Source organism: Oncorhynchus kisutch, linkage group LG24 (assembly GCF_002021735.2).
Source record: "Oncorhynchus kisutch isolate 150728-3 linkage group LG24, Okis_V2, whole genome shotgun sequence".
NCBI lineage: Eukaryota > Metazoa > Chordata > Actinopteri > Salmoniformes > Salmonidae > Oncorhynchus > Oncorhynchus kisutch.
The window spans coordinates 14,343,604-14,363,778 of NC_034197.2; the positions used below are offsets into that span (position 1 = coordinate 14,343,604).

Below are 20,175 nucleotides of genomic sequence, written 5' to 3' on the forward strand. Positions count from 1 at the left end.
AATCATCTAAATGGATTAACTTTACCTCAAAATTTCCTTTTATTTTCTTGGATAGAGACCTGAAATAGTAAAGAAGTTCTTTACCATTTTCATCCCACGAGCTTACTGAAGAAATAAGGGAAACCGAGATATAGTACTTGAAAATATCTTAGAACAGATTTTCAAATGGAGTACATGCTGTTTCTTGTCTTGCTGACAACTGTGTCCTCCATTGCCTTAAACAGGGAGGAAATCATGGAAGCCATGGTAAGAATATACTGTACAGTAAATGACCAATAAGAACTGCTGCAATTAGTTATTTACTAAACAGCCTGGTTTGTGCTTTCGCCAACTCCTTTCTGTATTTGTTTTCATACCAAACATGTACGTACTAATACTGTTAATGATATGTCTGCCACATCTTAGGTCTATTTAAGGAACTATGGCTACCTACACATTCCACTGGACCGTAGTAAGAGCCAAATGTATCTGACTGAAGAAATCACAGAGGCACTGAGGTAACCACCAAACATCACACTTTTGTTTTCTGCTTTAGGCTGCCCCTCAGCTAGCTTCCTCCTACCCTATACTTATTGTATGACTACATATGTGTCTCATTAACATTTATCTTACCCATTATAACTTTAGAACCTTCCAGAAGGCAACTAACTTGGCCATCTCAGGAACGTTCAATGAGGCCACATTAGAAATGATGAAACGACCTCGGTGTGGTATTGAGGACTCCTTCAATGACAAAACCCTCAAATATCGAGTCATGGGTGGGTCATTTTATTTATTCTCCGACTTCATTGTTATATTATCTTGACTTGATGAGGCAAACATGGCCACAATCAACTACGAGTAAAAACAAAGCCTTAATTTAAATGTTAAGGCTATACAACTATTTTCAACTAGTATATTTTACAAATGACTATTTCCATAGGTTCTACTTGGCGAAAGAAAATTTTGACCTACCGCATCTATAACTACACCCCAGACTTGGGCCTGGCAAAAACACGTGCTGCCCTCAAGGCTGCGTTTAGGTACTGGAGAGAGGTGTCAACCCTGAGTTTCCAGGAGGTGCTGTTTCCAGGAAGAGCAGACATCAAGATCTCGTTTCATAAAAAGGATAGATCTTGTCCGGTGCCCTTCGATGGACCAGGTGAGAGTCAGAGTACAGCATAGTCACACTGCAGTTTGAATGTGTAAATGAAGGCTTTTCAGATCTCAGTCTGATGTGGATTATCTACAGTACTAGTCAAAGGTTTGGACACACCTACTCATTCAAGAATTTTTCTTTATTTTTACTATTTTCTACATAGTAGAATATTAGTGAAGACATCAAAACTATGAAATAACACATAGAATCATCATAACCAAATTGTTAAAAAAAATATATATATATACAGTGCCTTGCGAAAGTATTCGGCCCCCTTGAACTTTGTGACCTTTTGCCACATTTCAGGCTTCAAACATAAAGATATAAAACTGTATTTTTTTGTGAAGAATCAACAACAAGTGGGACACAATCATGAAGTGGAACGACATTTATTGGATATTTCAAACTTTTTTAACAAATCAAAAACTGAAAAATTGGGCGTGCAAAATTATTCAGCCCCTTTACTTTCAGTGCAGCAAACTCTCTCCAGAAGTTCAGTGAGGATCTCTGAATGATCCAATGTTGACCTAAATGACTAATGATGATAAATACAATCCACCTGTGTGTAATCAAGTCTCCATATAAATGCACCTGCACTGTGATAGTCTCAGAGGTCCGTTAAAAGCGCAGAGAGCATCATGAAGAACAAGGAACACACCAGGCAGGTCCGAGATACTGTTGTGAAGAAGTTTAAAGCCGGATTTGGATACAAAAAGATTTCCCAAGCTTTAAACATCCCAAGGAGCACTGTGCAAGCAATAATATTGAAATGGAAGGAGTATCAGACCACTGCAAATCTACCAAGACCTGGCCGTCCCTCTAACAGGTGTGCCTTGTTAATTTGTGGAATTTCTTTCCTCCTTCATGCGTGTGAGCCAATCAGTTGTGTTGTGACAAGGTAGGGGGTATACAGAAGATGGCCATATTTGGGAAAATACATTATTATGGAAAGAACAGCTCAAATAAGCAAAGGGAAACAACAGTCCATCATTACTCTAAGACATGAAGTTCAGTCAATCAGGAAAATGTCAAGAACTTTGAAAGTTTTTTCAAGTGCAGTTGCAAAAACCATTAAGCACTATGATGAAACTGGCTCTCATGAGGACCGTCACAGGAAAGGAAGACCCAGAGTTACCTCTGCTGCAGAGGATACGTTCATTAGAGTTACCAGCCTCAGAAATTGCAGCCCAAATAAATGCTTCACAGAGTTCAAGTAACAGACACATCTCAACATCGACTGTTCAGAGGAGACAATCATGCTTTCATGGTCGAATTGCTGCAAAGAAACCAGTACTAAAGGACACCAATAATAAGAAGAGACTTGCTTGGCCCACTGCTGTGTTTTTGTGAGACACAGAGTAGGTGAATGTATGATCTCCATATGCGTGCTTCTGACCGTGAAGCATGGAGGAAAAGGTGTGATGGTGTGGGGGTGCATTGCTGGTGACACTGTCTGTGATTTATTTAGAATTCAAGGCACACTTAACCAGCATGGCTACCACAGCATTCTGCAGCGATATGCCATCCCATATGGTTTGCGCCTAGTGGGACTATCATTTGTTTTTCAACAGGACAATGACCCAACACACCTCCAGGCTGTGTAAGGGCTATTTGACCAAGAAGGAGAGTGATGGAGTGCTGCATCAGATGGCCTCCAAAATCACCCGACCTCAACCCAATTGAGATGGTTTGGGATGAGTTGGACTGCAGAGTGAAGGAAACGCAGCCAACAAGAGCTCAGCATATGTGGGAACTCCTCCAAGACTGTTAGAAAAGCACTCCAGGTGAAACTGGTTGAGAGAATGCCAAGAGTGTTCAAAGCTGTCATCAAGGCAAAGGGTGGCTACTTTGAAGAATCTCATAAAATGTATTTAGATTTAACACTTTTTTGTTTACTACACGATTCCATATGTGTTATTTAATAGTTTTGATGTCTTCACTATAATTCCACAATGTAGAAAATAGTAAAAATAATGAAAAACCCATGAATGAGTAGGTGTGTCCAAACCTTTAACTAGTTCTGTATATGCCTCTGAATGTGATAAACTCAGCAAAAATAAGAAACGTCCTCACACTGTCAACTGCGTTTATTTTCAGCGAACTTAACATGTGTAAATATTTGTATGAACATAACAAGATTCAACAACTAAGACGTAAACTGAACAGATTCCACAGACATGTGACTAACAGAAATCGAATAATGTGTCCCTGAACAAAGGGGGGGGGGTCAAAATCAAAAGTAACAGTCAGTATCTGGTGTGGCCACCAGCTGCATAAAGTACTGCAGTGCATCTCCTCCTCACAGACTGCACCAGATTTGCCAGTTCTTGCTGTGAGATGTTACCCCACTCTTCCACCAAGGCACCTGCAAGTTCCCGAACATTTCTTTGGGGGAATGGCCCTAGCCCTCACCCTTCCGATCCAACAGGTCCCAGACATGCTCAATGGGATTGAGATCCGGGCTCTTCGCTGGCCATGGCAGAACACTGATATCCCTGTCTTGCAGGAAATCACGCACAGAACGAGCAGTATGGCTGGTTGCATTGTCATGCTGGAGGGTCATGTCAGGATGAGTCTGCAGGAAGGGTACCACATGAGGGAGGAGGATGTCTTCCTCCGGTGACACATCACCCCAGACCATGACGGACCCTCCACCTCCAAATCGATCCCACTCCAGAGTACAGGCCTCGGTGTAACGATCATTCCTTCGGCGATAAATGCAAATCCAACCATCACCCCTGGTGAGACAAAACCGCGACTTGTCAGTGAAGAGCACTTTTAGCCAGTCCAGCGACGGTGGGTTTGTGCCCATAGGTGACGTTGTTGCCGGTGATGTCTGGTGAGGACCTGCCTTACAACAGGTCTACAAGCCCTCAGTCCAGCCTCTCTCAGCCTATTGTGGACTGTCTGAACACTGATGGAGGGATTGTGCGTTCCTGGTGTAACTCGGGGTGTTGTTGTTGCCATCCTTTACCTGTCTCGCAGGTGTTTATGTTCGGATGTACCGATCCTGTGCAGGTGTGTTGTTACACGTGGTCTGCCACTGCGAGGACGATCAGCTGTCCGTCCTGTCTCCCTGTAGCGCTGTCTTAGGCGTCTCACAGTACGGACATTGCAATTTATTGCCCTGGCCACATCTGCAGTCCTCATGCCTCCTTGCAGCATACCTAAGGCACGTTCATGCAGATGAGCAGGGACCCTGGGCATCTTGCTATTGGTGTTTTTCAGAGTCTGTAGACAGGCCTCTTTAGTGTCCTAAGTTTTCACAACTGTGACCTTAATTTCCTACCGTCTGTAAGCTGTTAGTGTCTTAACGACTGTTCCACAGGTGCATTTTCATTAATTGTTTATGGTTAATTGAACAAGCATGGAAAAGGTGTTTAAACCCTTTACAATGAAGATTTGTGAAATTATTTAGATTTTTATGAATTATCTTTGAAAGACAGGGTCCTGAAAAAGGGATGTTTTTTGTTTGTTGTTGCTGAGTTTATACACTGCTAAAAAGGGAACACTTAAACAACACAATGTAACTCCAAGTCAATCACACTTCTGTGAAATCAAACTGTCCACTTAGGAAGCAACACTGATTGACAATAAATTGCACATGCTGTTGTGCAAATGGAATAGACAACAGGTAGAAATTATAGGCACTTAGCAAGACACCCCCAATAAAGGAGTGGTTCTGCAGGTGGCGACCACAGACCACTTCTCAGTTCCTATGCTTCCTGGCTGATGTTTTGGTCACTTTTGAATGCTGCCGGTGCTTTCAGTCTAGTGGTAGCATGAGACGGAGTCTACAACCCACACAAGTGGCTCAGGTAATGCAGCTCATCCAGGATGGCACATCAATGCGAGTTGTGGCAAGAAGGTTTGCTGTGTCTGTCAGCGTAGTGTCCAGAGCATGGAGGCGCTACCAGGAGACAGGCCAGTACATCAGGAGACGTGGAGGAGGCCGTAGGAGGGCAACAACCCAGCAGCAGGACCGCTACCTCCGCCTTTGAGCAAGGAGGAGCAGGAGGAGCACTGCCAGAGCCCTGCAAAATGACCTCCAACAGGCCACAAATGTGCATGTGTCTGCTCAAACGGTCAGAAACAGACTCCATGAGGGTGGTATGAGGGCCTGACGTCCACAGGTGGGGGTTGTGCTTACAGCCCAACACCGTTTGGCATTTGCCAGAGAACACCAAGATTGGCAAATTCGCCACTGGCGCCCTGTGCTCTTCACAGATGAAAGCAGGTTCACACTGAGCACATGTGACAGACGTGACAGTCTGGAGACGCCGTATAGAACGTTCTGCTGCCTGCAACATCCTCCAGCATGACCGGTTTGGCGGTGGGTCAGTCATGGTGTGGGGTGGCATTTCTTTGGGGGGCCGCACAGCCCTCCATGTGCTCACCAGAGGTAGCCTGACTGCCATTAGGTACCGAGATGAGATCCTCAGACCCTTGTGAGACCATATGCTGGTGCGGCTGTGGCTGGAGTGTGTCAGCAGTTGCTGCAAGAGGAAGGCATTGATGCTATGGACTGGCCTGCCCGTTCCCCAGACCTGAATCCAATTGGGCACATCTGGGACATCATGTCTCGCTCCATCCACCACCAGTTGCACCACAGACTGTCCAGGAGTTGGCGGATGATTTAGTCCAGGGCCGGGAGGGGATCCCTCAGGAGACCATCCGCCACCTCATCAGGAGCATGCCCAGGCGTTGTAGGCAGTTTGATGTAATGTTTTAAGGACATTACATCAAAGTTGGATCAGCCTGTAGTGTGGTTTTCCACTTTAATTTTGAGTTTGACTCCAAATCCAGACCTCCATGGGTTGATAAATTTGATTTCCATTGATAATTTTTGTGTTATTTTGTTGTCAGCACATTCAACTATGTAAAGAAAAAACGATTTAATAAGAATATTTCATTCATTCAGATCTAGGATGTGTTATTTTAGTGTTCCCTTTATTTTTTTGAGCAATGTATGTTTACCTTTCTGAAAACATCCTCTGTCATTAGGGGGAGTGCTTGCCCACGCAGATAACCCTGAATCGGGCATTGTGCATTTTGACGAAGATGAGCAGTGGACAGAGGGGACGACCTCTGGCCATAACCTGAGGATTGTAGCAGCCCATGAGATTGGTCACGCCCTTGGCCTGGGTCACTCTCAGAACCACAAGGCTCTGATGGGACCTGTCTACTCTGGTTACCGTGCCAACTTCAAACTACATCCTGATGACATTCATGGAATCCAAGCTCTGTATGGTGGGGGATGGATCATCATTTATTTTATTGAGTTAAGACAGACAGAGTATGTGTCATAGAATTACTCCATAGTCAGACTTTGATTTCCTGTGAATGTTGTATGTAGAGGATAAAGACAGATTCAAAAAGGTATGTCCCGTAGAGAGTAGTGCTTGCAATGCCAGGGTTGGGGGTTTGATTCCCATTGGGGACCAGTACAAAAATGTTTGCACTCACTAATGTAAGTTGCTCTAGATAAGAGTGTCTGCTAAACGACAAAAATGTTATGTGTTTGAAACAGTTGTCTTTTCTGTTCTCCTTTAGGGAAGCCAGGCAATCGTCCAACACTATCCAGAAAGCCAAATGATTCGTCCCAAGAGGCAGGTTCACCACATCTTTGCAAGAGTGTCATAGATGCAATTATGTTAGGTAGGTATTGTAAAGATTTAGTCCAAATTTTAGCCGTACAAAAAACGATGTAAACTCTATATGAAACTGCAAATTATCAAAGCGCTTTCATTCAGATATACAGTATCTACAAGTGTTTGTCTAATATATATCGACCACCCAGGTCCTTTTCGCAAGACATATGTCTTCAGCGGTCAGTATGTTTGGACAGTGTCTGACACTACTGGCTACAACACACCCATCCTGATCTCTGTGCTGTGGAAGGATCTGCCAGGGAGCCTCAACGCAGCTGTGTACTCTCAGAGGACCAACAAGTCCTACTTCCTGAAAGGTAAACCTTTCACCCTGCATCACTCCCATATCAGTTTGTGCTGTCTTGCCAACTTCGTTGTCATTATTTACCAAACCTACCATAGGAGTCGGCAAGACATCACACACAGATCATGGACCAGTTTTCATGTGTCACTGTCATATTATTGATTCAGGAGACAAAGTGTGGAGGTATACCAGATTCAAACTTGACGTTGGCTTTCCGAAACACTTGGCCAGCATTCCTTCTAATGTCGATTCAGCCTTGTACTTCAACCGGAACAACAAAGTGATCTTCTTCAAGGTAAGGAACAAACAAACAATGGTTTAGGCTAATGTGTGAACATGTAACATACGCTCGAGTCTAGACCGTTTCAGAATGAGTGGGACGACCAAATAATAGTTACACTTCATTCTATCCCAAAGGGTTCTCAGTATTGGCAGTGGGATGAAGCTGGGGCAACGGACTCCAGGACGTATCCCAAACCGATATCACATCTCTTCTCTGGGGTACCCTACAACCTGGATGCAGCCTTCACATGGACAAACGGCCATATATACATTTTCAAAGGGAACCAGTACTGGCGCATCAACAACAACCAAGTTGTGGATAAGGGCTACCCTCTCAGAACGAGTGAAAAATGGATGCAATGTGATAAATAGGCCTTTAGAGGTCAGTGGTGTTTTATTTCAAACTCACCGTTATTCACCAAGTACATTTACACACACCTATAATCATTTGCCTTAGTGAGAAGGTGCTGCCAGTGATAGACAATATACAAACAGAATACAGACACTAGTCCACATAGACATCATACAGAATATACAATATCGGAACAGTAAACGGAAAACTCTGGTGCATAGGCTGATTACAGTGGAGATGTATCATTTACAGAGGGGATATATCTATAAGCAGAGCGAGGGATGCTGCCGTGGCAAATGTATACAGTGTTGTACATAGTGCAGATTAGTATTTGAGGTCATTGGCGACAAGGTGTAGTAATCTGTCCAATGCAAAGTCACTTAATCCCTATGAGTCCGATGGCCGGTTGATGAGGGCCACAGCATGGGGGAAGAAGCTGTTGAGACCGGACAATGCACTGCAGTTTGCCCTGGCCCTTTCCTCTCCATTTCTAATGTAAGACGTCAGCTTCCAGAACCAAATTTTCACTCCAACACTATACGGTATGAAAGAACCGCCTACTTCCTGGATCATGTCCCACCGCATTTGAATGGCCTTCAAGATTACATCGTCAAATTCATGAAAATGCCGTTGTTTAAGATACAATTGAAGTCGGAAGTTTACATACACCTAGCCAAATAGATTTAAACTCAGTTTTTCACAATTCCTGACATTTAATCCTAGTAAAAATTCCCTGTCTTAGGTCAGTTAGGATCACCACTTTTATTTTAAGAATGTGAAATGTCAGAATAATAGTAGAGAGAATGATTGATTTATTTCAGCTTTTATTTCTTTCATCACATTCCCAGTGGGTCAGAAGTTTGAATTTTGGCCCATTCCTCCTGACAGAGCTGGTGTAATCAAGTCAGGTTTGTAGACCTCCTTGCTCACACACCCTTTGTCAGTTCTGCCAACACATTTTCTATAGGATGAGGTCAGGGCTTTGTGATGGCCACTCCAATACCTTGACTTTGTTGTTCTTTGTTGTTCCACAACTTTGGAAGTATGCTTGGGGTCATTGTCCTTTTGGAAGACCCATTTGTAACCAAGCTTTAACTTCCTGACTGATGTCTTGAGATGTTGCTTCTATATATCCACATCACTTTCCCTTCTCATGATGCCATCTATTTTGTGAAGTGCACCAATCCCACCTGCAGCAATGCACCCCCACAATATGATGCTGCCACCCCCGTGCTTCACGGTTGGGATGATTTTCTTCGGCTTGCAAGCCTTCCCCTTTTTCCTCCAAACATAACGATGGCCATTATGGCCAAACAGTTCTATTTTTGTTTCATCAGACCAGAGGACATTTCTCCAAAAAGTATAATCTTTGTACCCATGTGCAGTTGCAAACCGTAGTCTGGCTTTTTTATGGTGGTTTTGGAGCAGTGGCTTCTTCCTTGCTGAGCGGCCTTTCAGGTTATGTCGATATAGGACTTGTTTTAATGTGGATATAGATATCCGTCTTCTCCAGCATCTTTCACAAGGTCCTTTGCTGTTGTTCTGGGATTGAGTTGCACTTTTCTCACCAAAGTACGTTCATCTCTAGGAGACAGAACGCGTCTCCTTCCTGAGCGGTATGACTGCTGCGTGGTCCCATGGTGTTTATACTTGTGTACTATTGTTTGTACAGATGAACGTGGTACCTTCAGGCGTTTGGAAATTGCTCCCAAGTATGACCCAGACTTGTGGAGGTCTACAAAATAAATTCTGAGTTCTTGGCTGATTTCTTTTGATTTTCCCATGATGTCAAGCAAAGAGGTACTGAGTTTGAAGGTACGCCTTGAAATACATCAAGTACGCCTCCAATTGACTCAAATTATGTTAATTAGCCTATCAGAACCTTCTAAGACCATGACATAATTTTCTGGAATTTTCCAAGCTGTTTAAAGGCACAGTCAACTTATTGTATGTAAACTTCTGACCCAATGGAATTGTGATCATTGAATTATAAGTAAAATAATCTTGTCTGTAAACAACTGTTGGAAAAATTACTTGTGTCATGCACAAAGTAGATGTCCTAACCGACTTCTCAAAACTATAGTTTGTTAACAATTAATTTGTGGGGTGGTTGAAAAACTTGTTTTAATGTCTCCAACCTAAGTGTATGTAAACTTCCGACTTCAACTGTATGTACAATTATATTCATGGCTTAATTTACCTCGAAGTAAATTCATCCACGAATACGAGTATAATTTGACATTTATTTTAATTTACCGTCTTCATAAATGTTATGATATAATCTTTAAGGCCATTCAAAAACAGTGACACAATCCAGGAAGTAGGCAGGAGTTTCATACCGTATAGCCTAGCCAATGTATCACCTAACCCGCTAAGGTGAAACATAGTAACATTTAAGGATTTTATTTATTTTGATAACACGAGTTAGAAAAATGTTTTATGTGTGTGTAAAGTGTGTAAATCACTAAATGTATAATTCCCCCCTTGTACACTGCATAAAACTAACAATGGATGTCTTCACAAAAATGTATATTAACAAACTGACTAAAATAAAGCAATTTGATTTACTGTCAATTGACTGTCTGATACCTTAAGACTGTCAATAATAAACAAAACAACAGATTGATTTAGTATTTTGAATTTTGTCTCAAGAATCATTCTGTCGTCTCAAACAGTCTATGAATGGTCTGCTGGAGAGAGGTATAGGGCACCTAAGTGGAACTGGGAGGGGATGCCTAGTATTTGGTGGTCATCCCTCAGACCCTGTAGACTAGGGAGGAGGCAGTCAGGGGCACCATGGAGCCTGTCTCAAAGTCAATCATGGAGTGGTTGACTGTGCTGTTGCTGTTGGTAGAGGAGCCTGTACCCATCTGGCGGTCACGAATGCTTTGGATGTAACTCTGGAAGGCAAAGTGGTAAGGAAAGAATGACATTGCTTCCCTAGGTCTAGGATGATAGAAAATAATTGACACTGGTGACACACGATGATGTATATTAGCTAAGTGCATAAACATTTTGAAATAAGTGTTTTAATCGAGCTCATTCATGCCCATTAGGAGTGAAGAAACTCACTGGGGCCAGGACGTCCCAAGCATAGCGCTTTAGGATTGGAGGCTTGCGATGGCGGTAAGTGCCCTGCTGGGGTCGTCTCTGGGCATCTCTTCGTCTGATTCGCATCAGTTGGACCTGTCTTTGTCGGCCACTGACAGGTACTTGGGGATGTTCAATGTAAATTAGCATAGGACAGAAAAAGAGCGAATTATGTTGTATTAAGTTTTCATGTTCAGTGTAACCTAAGTATCAAATGAAGTAGTGATGACCGAGGAAGAAAGCATTCCATATTTTTTAGGAAACTGCCACTCACCTCCTGTGTGGGACACTCCTTTGGCAGTGAGCATCCATTGCACCAGCACCCCCATCAGACTGAATAGAGGACATACACCTGTTATAACCCAGCTGTACCAGCAGAGGGAACGAGGGGGAACCTGAGACAGGATGTCGTACGCATGGCCAGCCAGCAGCGACGTCTCTACGAAGAAGTCCACACACGCCATCACCACAGCGGCACCGACTGCAGCCGTGGAGAGCACAGTGAATAGTTTCTGCCACTGCAGTGTGAGAATGGCACAAAAGGTGCTTGTGGCCAGGAGGGCACCGAGAGGCGCCCATAGGGGGGTAAGGCTGTAAAACTGTCCGACAACCAGCAGATTGGCAAGGGTGAGCAGACTCCCCAGATGTAGGCCAGTAATAATGAACCCCACAGTCTGTACCAGCATAGTCACCAGGCCACAGAGCACAGCCACTCCCAGGAGGATGCCTGCTTTGGTCTCTGTAGTCAATTGGGTGTCCAGCACAGGCTCCTTATGGTACAACATGCAGACTAGTGCAGACCCAAACATGAAGCCGGACAGAAACATGACCATCTTAAAGCAGCGGTATCCTAAAGAAAGAGAGACAAGTGGAGGGATGTTAAGTAAGAAAAGATGGAGAAGGAAGCAAAGTGTACTTAAAGGGCAACTCCACCACTTTTTAACCTAATTTTCATTATCTCCAGCACAATACCATTGTCTACATATGTGAAAACAAAGGATTTTTTTTTTTATGTAAAAAAGTGCTACACTATGACATCATCAAAAGCTAAAACATTTAGAAAACAGTGATTTTCAAACTCTGAGATTTGTGGTGATGTGGAGCAAGAACATACCCTCCCTCTGGCTAGAAACTTGTTGCAGGTTTTGAAAATCACACTTTTTTAAAACGTTTAATGTCACAAAGAAGCATTTTTTTAGGACCTTTTTGTCTTTTTAACCACAGATCATAGAAACGAGGCATTTCACATATGTACACACAGGTATGGTGCTGGAGATGAAGAATATGAGGTTAAAAAGTGGCGGAATTGTCCTTTAAGTGTACTAGGTTTGACTGAGTTGGGATTTATACCTAAAAAGTCATTTGTAGACTAGATTTTGTCTTTGGTAAACTATAGTTTGCAGACTATTTGAGAGATATAGTTAACTTCACATGAGGCATAGTCTGCTTAAGACAATCTAAACGTGTCTATTATCAGACAACATTCACAGCGAGTGCATCTGTTGGGTTTAATGGATTTGGACCAGGCTAGGAGGCTACCTGAATTATCCCAGGTGGCAGTTCTCCAACTCTCTCGCAGCGGAATGCAGCAGAACCAGGTGGCCCATCTGCCTATTTCTCCTAGCCTACCCTGGAAGTTATCCACTTTATACCCCGGGCTGGCCCAGCCCAGACACCTGGCCCTGCTGTGTTTACTGTAAGGTTACAGTATAGGTAGGGTATATCATCAATAGACTCAAAGTGAGCTGATGAAATAGTTTCACTTAGTCTGATGGGGTTAAATGTCAACTGAAAGGTTCTGGCCTTTCTAGGGAGTTTTTCCTAGCCACCATGCTCCTACACCTGCATTGCTTGCTGTTTGGGATTTTAGGCTGGGTTTCTGTAAAGCACTTTGAGATAACAGCTGATGTAAGAAGGGCTTTATAAATAAATTGGATTTGATTTGGACTGGGAATTAAATAATGATGCATCTACAGTGGAGCATTGGATTGTTTTGTGTTAATGCTGTAGTTAAATTGCAGATATGCCTATCATATCTTTAATGCATATGTCTTGAGAGTACACATGTGCAAGTTCCAACTGTCTTCTATTACAGGCCAGGGACTTACCAAAAAAGCAGTAGATGAGGCCGAACAGAAAGCATACTGAGCAGACGATGGATGGGATGAGGTCATACTTCCTAGTGAACCCCAACTCACACGCATCCTCTTCAGCCACGCCATAGAGGATATATTGATCCTCTTCAGCCTGCCTCTGCACTGCCCCATCAGTGACCAAGAGTGAGCTGGGGTTTGCCATCTTGGAGCAGTCGTTTAACAGGTTAGGATAAAGACTGTGCTTTTGTTTAGCAATTTAGGCCATCTGTGTAACTGTGTTGTTTTCCTGTCTTAATCTCACATGAGAGCATATTTCAACAGTTAACACCAAGCCAGGATATTGTCAGTATTCCATTGGGACAGGACTTTACTTCATTCATTGAATTAAAGAATTTGACGAATGCTTCATTTTGGTCGAATGTAAGAGCTGAGGAAACAGGGAGTTCCTATGAGAAGTGTGTGAATCAGACCCTTTCCTGTTCTGCACCTGCAACAAGAGGAGAGGAGAGTCAAATACATCCAGAGAGAATTATTACCCCTTTAATAGGCAGATTATAAATGATCAAACTGGACATTACTCTATGTACCTAGTCTCCACATATACATCTAAGGTGTTGTCTAAATAATCTGCATAGAGACGGTAATCTCTGTACTACACAATCCTCTCCCCAGGAACCAGAAAAGGAAACTGAGATCCTCTCTGGGTCATGCATCTTTTTCTTGACCCTTTGTTAAAATGCAGGATGCAGCTGAGGAAATGAGGGGTGGATTGATGCCGACTGAGTCATTGAGCCTCTTTGTTTTGAACATATGTTATAAGCGCTCCAATCACAAAACAATGCTAAGCAAACAAACACCCCAACAGTAGGACATATCGTTCCAAAACCTTAAAAAGGAATTGTGGGGGAAACTATGTAACACAATTTAGAATAATCTGGAAAAAGTTGAAAAAAGCTATATCCTCAGCATTCAAACCACATCCACCTTGGTGACCACATACTTAACTCTTCACCCAAGGAGAAATTGTGTTGCCTTAGTCTGACTAGCAACAGAGTATGCTCTACGTTGAATGACCTTATAAGCTTTCCAGGCAGATCCCCAGATAATTGAATTAGAGGCCTATTAGCAGAGTCTAGCTAGCCTCATGTCCGGCTACCTGCTACCTGTTTGTAAGTCACAAAGAAAACACTATCACTTTCTATGGCACCAATCAAGGGACCTTTGCTATTATAATATAACTTCATGTCAGGATGATAAACGCTTCATTTTTGATAATGAATTAAAACTGAATACTGAGCCATCTGCCAAAAAGAGACTTCCTGTGAAAATATATATATATATATATATATATATATATATATATACAGTCAGACACATAAGCACCTCATTATCAGTTATCGACAAAGTAGTCATATTCAACAGGCATGACATGAGTGGTAAACCAAATTCCACTTGTTTGATCATTAATAGATTGAATCACATATTTGGATCTGACATTAGCAGACATATGCAGACCAGAGAGTATTTGAGGTCATGAGTTTACAAATACTGTTCTCATGAATCATTTTAAGAGTCTGAAAATAAGTCATCTTACCTGACATGCGGCATATCCAGAATTACAAACTGCGATGAGAAGAAATAGGACTGCTACTCATTTGACCCTTGGAGGAGTTACATTAGTTTGTTCTGTCTATGCTGCGTTGAGGACAACCTACTCGTGCGGTGCGTCCCTCTCAAATGTGGCCACTGGACCTCTGACAGCGTCAGACATCAGTGCAAGAGAGTGACCATCTGTGCCAAGCTTGTTCTATAGATCAGAGGTGAGGCAATATTGTTGTTGTCCACATGATGTCTCTCCAGTCATACAGATTTTCAATTTACAACAGAGGAAAGATTGGTTAAATCCATTGCCAGACAGGTTCCATCATGAGTCAGGCATGATGGAACATGTCAGGGATGGAATATGGAAGTTTAAGTTCTGGAAAAAGTGAGTGTTCCGGGAAAGAGGTGATATTCTGGATGCTATGAGTAAACAGCTCACCCATACTACAGAATAATGAAATGCACTCATGTAGTCTTGTATCTCAGTGTATATGCAAATGTTAAATAAATGGTTTGTCAGAACAGAAAAATTCCCTCACAAGCTTGATAAATGAAATGGTGCTTCATGATGACGTTATCAACCACTGATGTTTATTTTTTAAGATTGTGCACATACACATTTTATTTATACGACTGACAGATTAGTTATGACGCTCACAGAATGTACAGAGGTATATTTACAGACACACAGTTTGCAGTAGCCACTGGATTGAGATTGGAGAAGGCTGAGAAAGCATGCCTCAGTCTATACCCAATTTGCCATTAACACATATATCCAGCAAAAGATCAGTCAAAATGTCTCAGTAACACTGCATGGGCACGAACACTATTAAGCCAAATATCATGTGAAAAAGAGCAGATTAAAAATGACAATGGGTTTACTCATACTGCCAGAGCACTGAGCTGCAATGATGTTGAAATCAGCAGTATAATAGAGCTGTCATGCAGCCTTGGGCGGCAAAGAAAGATGCTATACTAAATGTCCATCAGTCATGTACTGAGTATGTGTGTTGCTGTGTTTGAAATAAATCAATGGGGACAATTGTCCCACATCTCAAACAAGATAGGATAGAAGTCAAAAAATATATGTATGTATTTTTATAAAATGTCCCCAAAATGTTGCATGATGAATCATGTTGCCGTTTTTATTTCAGAGACTAATTTATGCAATATTTTTGATGCACTGTTCACTGAACCATTATTCTTGGTTGACCGGATTGAATAAACAGAGCTGGCGAGATTGAATAAATAACATAAAACATCTGACAAAGGGAGATGTACGTTCTAGGTTTGTAACAGAATAAGCATATACTAGAGCCAACCTTTCCCAATTGATAGTTAGAAAAGTTATGATTCTAGACACATCTTTAAAAGACGGCCTCTTGATGCTCCTTATAGAGAACTGTGAAGGCTATCATGAAATGTATAAGACTAATCTATTTCCCCCAAAAGGAATGCACAGCATAAGGATATTGGGTTTAAAAGACAACCAAGGGAAGTCTCCTCAGAGGGTTGATACCGACACTGTGGAGATTAATCTGACTGAATAACCTTAACCTGCTGGCAAAGTGGGAATCACTGACTGTCCTTGTTGCACCACCTGTATTTCACTACTGATCATAAATCACATGTAGTGAAACCCCATCATGGAGTTATATGAGGCTTTTGGGGTATATAGAAAGCTGTCGTGACGTGACTATCATTAATCTGATGACTGTTATTTATTTTATCAACTAACTATGTTTAATTGTTACATATGATTAAATGAATCATATGACAATTAACTCATTAGGAATTTGGGGCACCACGGAATAAGTTGTTTAACAAGTTACCATCTCCCAAATGAAACTCGAAGATACATCAATAAATGATACATCAATAACAGTCACTTATTAATAATCATTACCCCATCAGTCTCATTCTGAACCCCAGCCTTTATGAATATTCAGTACTACACAAATTGATTTAATCATTTATTTATCAACTAACTAAATAACAACACCAAATATATATGCAAACACAGAATAATAATAACACAGAATACACATACACACCAGAACAGAGAGGCACGTTTTGCTCTTGATTGTAATCAGAGGTCTGATATAAATACTATGCATGCCAGACTCTCTTGGCTAAGAGTTGAGAGACAGACTGCATCACTTCTTCTTTTTATAAGATACATTCATGTGTTGGAAATCCCAAATTGTTTACATAGTCAACTTACACACAGCTCTGGCACACACACTTATCCCACCAGACATGCCACCAGGGGTCTTTTCAAAGTCCCCAAATCCAGAACAAATTCAAGAATTATACATACATATACAGTATTATACAGTATTATATAGAGCCCTTATTGCATGGAACTTCCTTCCGTCTCATATTGCTCAAATAAACAGCAAACCTGGTTTAACAAAAACAGATAAAGCAACACCTCACGGCACAACACCTCTCCCCTATTTGACCTAGATAGTTTGTGTGTATGTATTGATGTGTAGGCTATGTGTGCCTTTACATTTTTTTTATGTAGTTCTGTCCTTGAGCTCTTCTTGTCTTGATGTTCTGTATTATGTCATTTTGTGTTAAATTTCATGTTTGGTGTGGACCCCAATCGATCCGTCTATGGGGAGTGGCTCGATGTAAGGCTCTGGTTGTCCACCAGAGGTCACAATGTACTTCTTAGTTGTAGAGCTTCTCTGGTAGTGAAGTGTTTGTTTGAACAAGTACTTCAGATGCACCAACGGTTGTCTGAGATGGGAAGTCTTCCTTCCCCCCTCGTGTCTTTAGTCCAATTCTAGGACCACTTTTACATGCACAGCTCCAGACAGTGAATGTTCTGGTCTAGTCTTTATCTTTTTCACTCGTGTTGAGTGTTTCAGAGTTTCTAACCATTTAAATTTGTAGCCACCGCTCCACGCTTCCTGATCTTTAACCATTCGTAACGTCCGGCTCACACCATCTGTCTGCATGGTCTCAATGGTTGATTATTCAGGGTTCAGCTCCCGACCACTTTACACGCCAGTAGTAACACGGCAATGTACTGGTCTCACCATTTCAGCCATGTAGCCACCGCTCCATGCTATCTGGTCTGGTAGTTTCAACCATTCATAATGTCACCGTCTGTCTACTTGGTTTAATGTAAATTTAGTTAGCGAGTCCTTTTATCCTCGGGAAAAAAGGGTGTGTTCCATCACGTTGTCTGTGCTCACTTGGGTGTGGTTACTGACTGGGCACAAGTTTATATGAAAAACAATTATCTAATATAGAAAGCTAAAATGACATTGCTATCCTCACAAAAGTATTCTCATATTTAATCATATATTTTATACCACATTTAGATGTAAACTTGATACATAGAATGCGTACACTTTCAGAGTTACAGTTACTTTGTTATACCATCCTTAATGACATCACAAAATAATAAACAATATGACATGATTATTCTTGATGATCCCCACGGATCCCCACGGACCATTCTTAACATTCCTATCTCACGAATATTGTTCCAAAGTTCATTCTCTTGGAGAAAAGGGTTTTGGCGGCAATAGTCTCTCTGTAACAAAAGGAGATTTATTTCCCAATACTGCAGTGAAAGAAAGAGTCATCTGTTGCAAACTATTTATGACCGGGTGTTAAGAGTCATAAAACTGTCCCAACTCACCCCCTTTCCTCTTCTGTGAGGGGGGGTCTAGCTATCTGTCAGCCATTTGCAGAGCTGATCTGGCACCTTTGATCCTCACCAAAGAGAGAGAGTCATGACAAAGCTATGGTTTTGAGATTATGCTGACGCCACAATCTATGTGCTGACGAGGTAGTTGTTGTATTGTATTAGGATCCCCATTAGCTGTTGCAAAAGCAGCAGCTGCTCTTCCTGGAGTCCACACAAAACATGAAACATGACATAATACAGAACATCAATAGACAAGAACAGCTCAAGGACAGAACTACACTTAAGTATCAAAAGTAAAAGTAAAGAATAAACCATTTCAAATTCCTTATATTAAGCAAACCAGACTGCACAATTTAGATTTTATTTTTTAATGGGTGGATAGCTAGGGGCACACTCCAACACTCAGACATAATTTGCAAAGGAAGAATTTGTGTTTAGTGAGTCCGCCAGATCAGAGGCAGTAGGGATGACCAGGGATGTTGATGTGTGAATTGTGTGTGAATTGGACCATTTTCCTGTCAAAATGTAATGAGTACTTTTGTGTGTCAGGGAAAATGTATTTTCTTTAGGAATGTAGTGAAGTAAAAGTGGCAAAATTAGAAATAGTAAAGTAAAGTACAGACACCCCCAAAAACTACTTAAGTAATACTTTAAAGTATTTTTTACTTAACACCACTGATTTTGATGTTTGTCCCTACTTGCTATGTCTGCCCTCTATCCATGTCAAATATGATCACATCACATGCAGCAAAATGTTTCTGAACACTTCTAAATTAATGTGGATGTTACCATGATTACCGATAATCATGAAGGAATTGCCCAATAATGATGAGTGAGAAAGTTACAGATGCACAAAGATCATGCTGGCAGGGTAGCTTAGTGTTAAGAGTGTTGGACGGAAGGTTGCAAGTTCAAACCCCCGAGCTGACAAGGTACAAATCTGTCATTCTGACCCTGAACAGGCAGTTAACCCACTGTTCATAGGCCGTCATTGAAAATAAGAATTTGTTCTTAACTGACTTGCCTAGTTAAATAAATAAAAATGCCCCCAAAACATGCAATGTTTGGGAGGTATGTTATTTATGCCTCTAACCTTCTTACTCATCATTATTCACGATTCATTCATGATTATCTGTATTCATGGTAGCATCCACATTCATCAAGAATTGTTCAGAAACATATTATATTCTTATTTACTATAAAAGTTACCCCAAAATGACACAATACATTATTTACCATTCATTTCTATTGTGCAAAACACAACCAAAACAAAGTGCAAATGCATCCAAGCATGTAGAGTCCCAAGCTCGATGTAGTCATTGCGTGCTAGGAATATGGGACCAAATACTATATTTTGGACTTCTTTAAAACACATGTAAGTGAATTTGTCCAATACCTTCAAATGGGGCACTAGATACATAAAGTGTTTTCATTTCTAAATGGTAAAAAAGATATGTATGAAAATACACCTACAGGCACTGTTGCTCACAGACATATCAAACCAAAAGGTTAATCATTTCTCAAGAGCTTTCTACGTGGGGTTCTTTATGGCACTGCTGATTGGAATTCTGAAAGTGTATTGATTATGACTGACAATTTACCCTCCATAAATGAAAGGTGTTTTTCACTTCAGTGGTCCAGCCAGGAACTGTGGTATTTGACTCCATTCATTTAAAATGGTTGTGGCATGGGCATAGTCAACAGAGAATACATTCAGTCGGATGTTTCAGATGTCTCATCTAGCCAATGTTTGTGAGCTAGATATAGCATATTAGTTGTACACACTGTAGGCGCAGAATCTGCACCTTTTGTTGTTGTTGACAGAACCTGCATCTTTTGTTGTTGTTGACAGAACCTGCACCTTTTGTTGTTGTTGACAGAATCTGCACCTTTTGTTGTTGTTGACAGAATCTGCACCTTTTGTTGTTGTTGACAGAACCTGCACCTTTTGTTGTTGTTGACAGTATCTGCACCTTTTGTTGTTGTTGAC

General features: G+C 41.5%; 3 protein-coding genes across 3 annotated transcripts; 2 read left to right on the forward strand and 1 right to left on the reverse strand.

Moving 5' to 3' along the window:
* The first annotated feature begins 234 nt into the window (after positions 1-234).
* On the forward strand, positions 235-6,472 carry LOC109869694 (matrix metalloproteinase-19-like). Its single transcript, XM_031804344.1, has 5 exons — positions 235-246; positions 406-497; positions 628-758; positions 923-1,141; positions 6,143-6,472. The coding sequence occupies exons 1-5, from the start codon at positions 235-237 to the stop codon at positions 6,445-6,447; spliced, it is 759 nt and encodes a 252-aa protein (XP_031660204.1). The 3' UTR covers positions 6,448-6,472.
* Positions 6,473-6,495: 23 nt separating this feature from the next.
* Positions 6,496-7,772, forward strand: LOC116357023 (matrix metalloproteinase-19-like). The gene is made up of 4 exons (XM_031804335.1): positions 6,496-6,796; positions 6,939-7,106; positions 7,261-7,388; positions 7,511-7,772. Exons 1-4 carry the CDS (start codon positions 6,790-6,792, stop codon positions 7,745-7,747), a joined length of 540 nt encoding a protein of 179 aa, XP_031660195.1. The 5' UTR covers positions 6,496-6,789; the 3' UTR covers positions 7,748-7,772.
* On the reverse strand, positions 7,747-14,654 carry LOC109869517 (transmembrane protein 198-like). Its single transcript, XM_020459710.2, has 5 exons — positions 14,508-14,654; positions 12,926-13,400; positions 11,092-11,667; positions 10,800-10,939; positions 7,747-10,627 (listed from the first exon to the last, which is right to left on the reverse strand). Exons 2-5 carry the CDS (start codon positions 13,113-13,115, stop codon positions 10,484-10,486), a joined length of 1,050 nt encoding a protein of 349 aa, XP_020315299.1. The 5' UTR covers positions 13,116-13,400; positions 14,508-14,654; the 3' UTR covers positions 7,747-10,483.
* Positions 14,655-20,175: the final 5,521 nt, after the last annotated feature.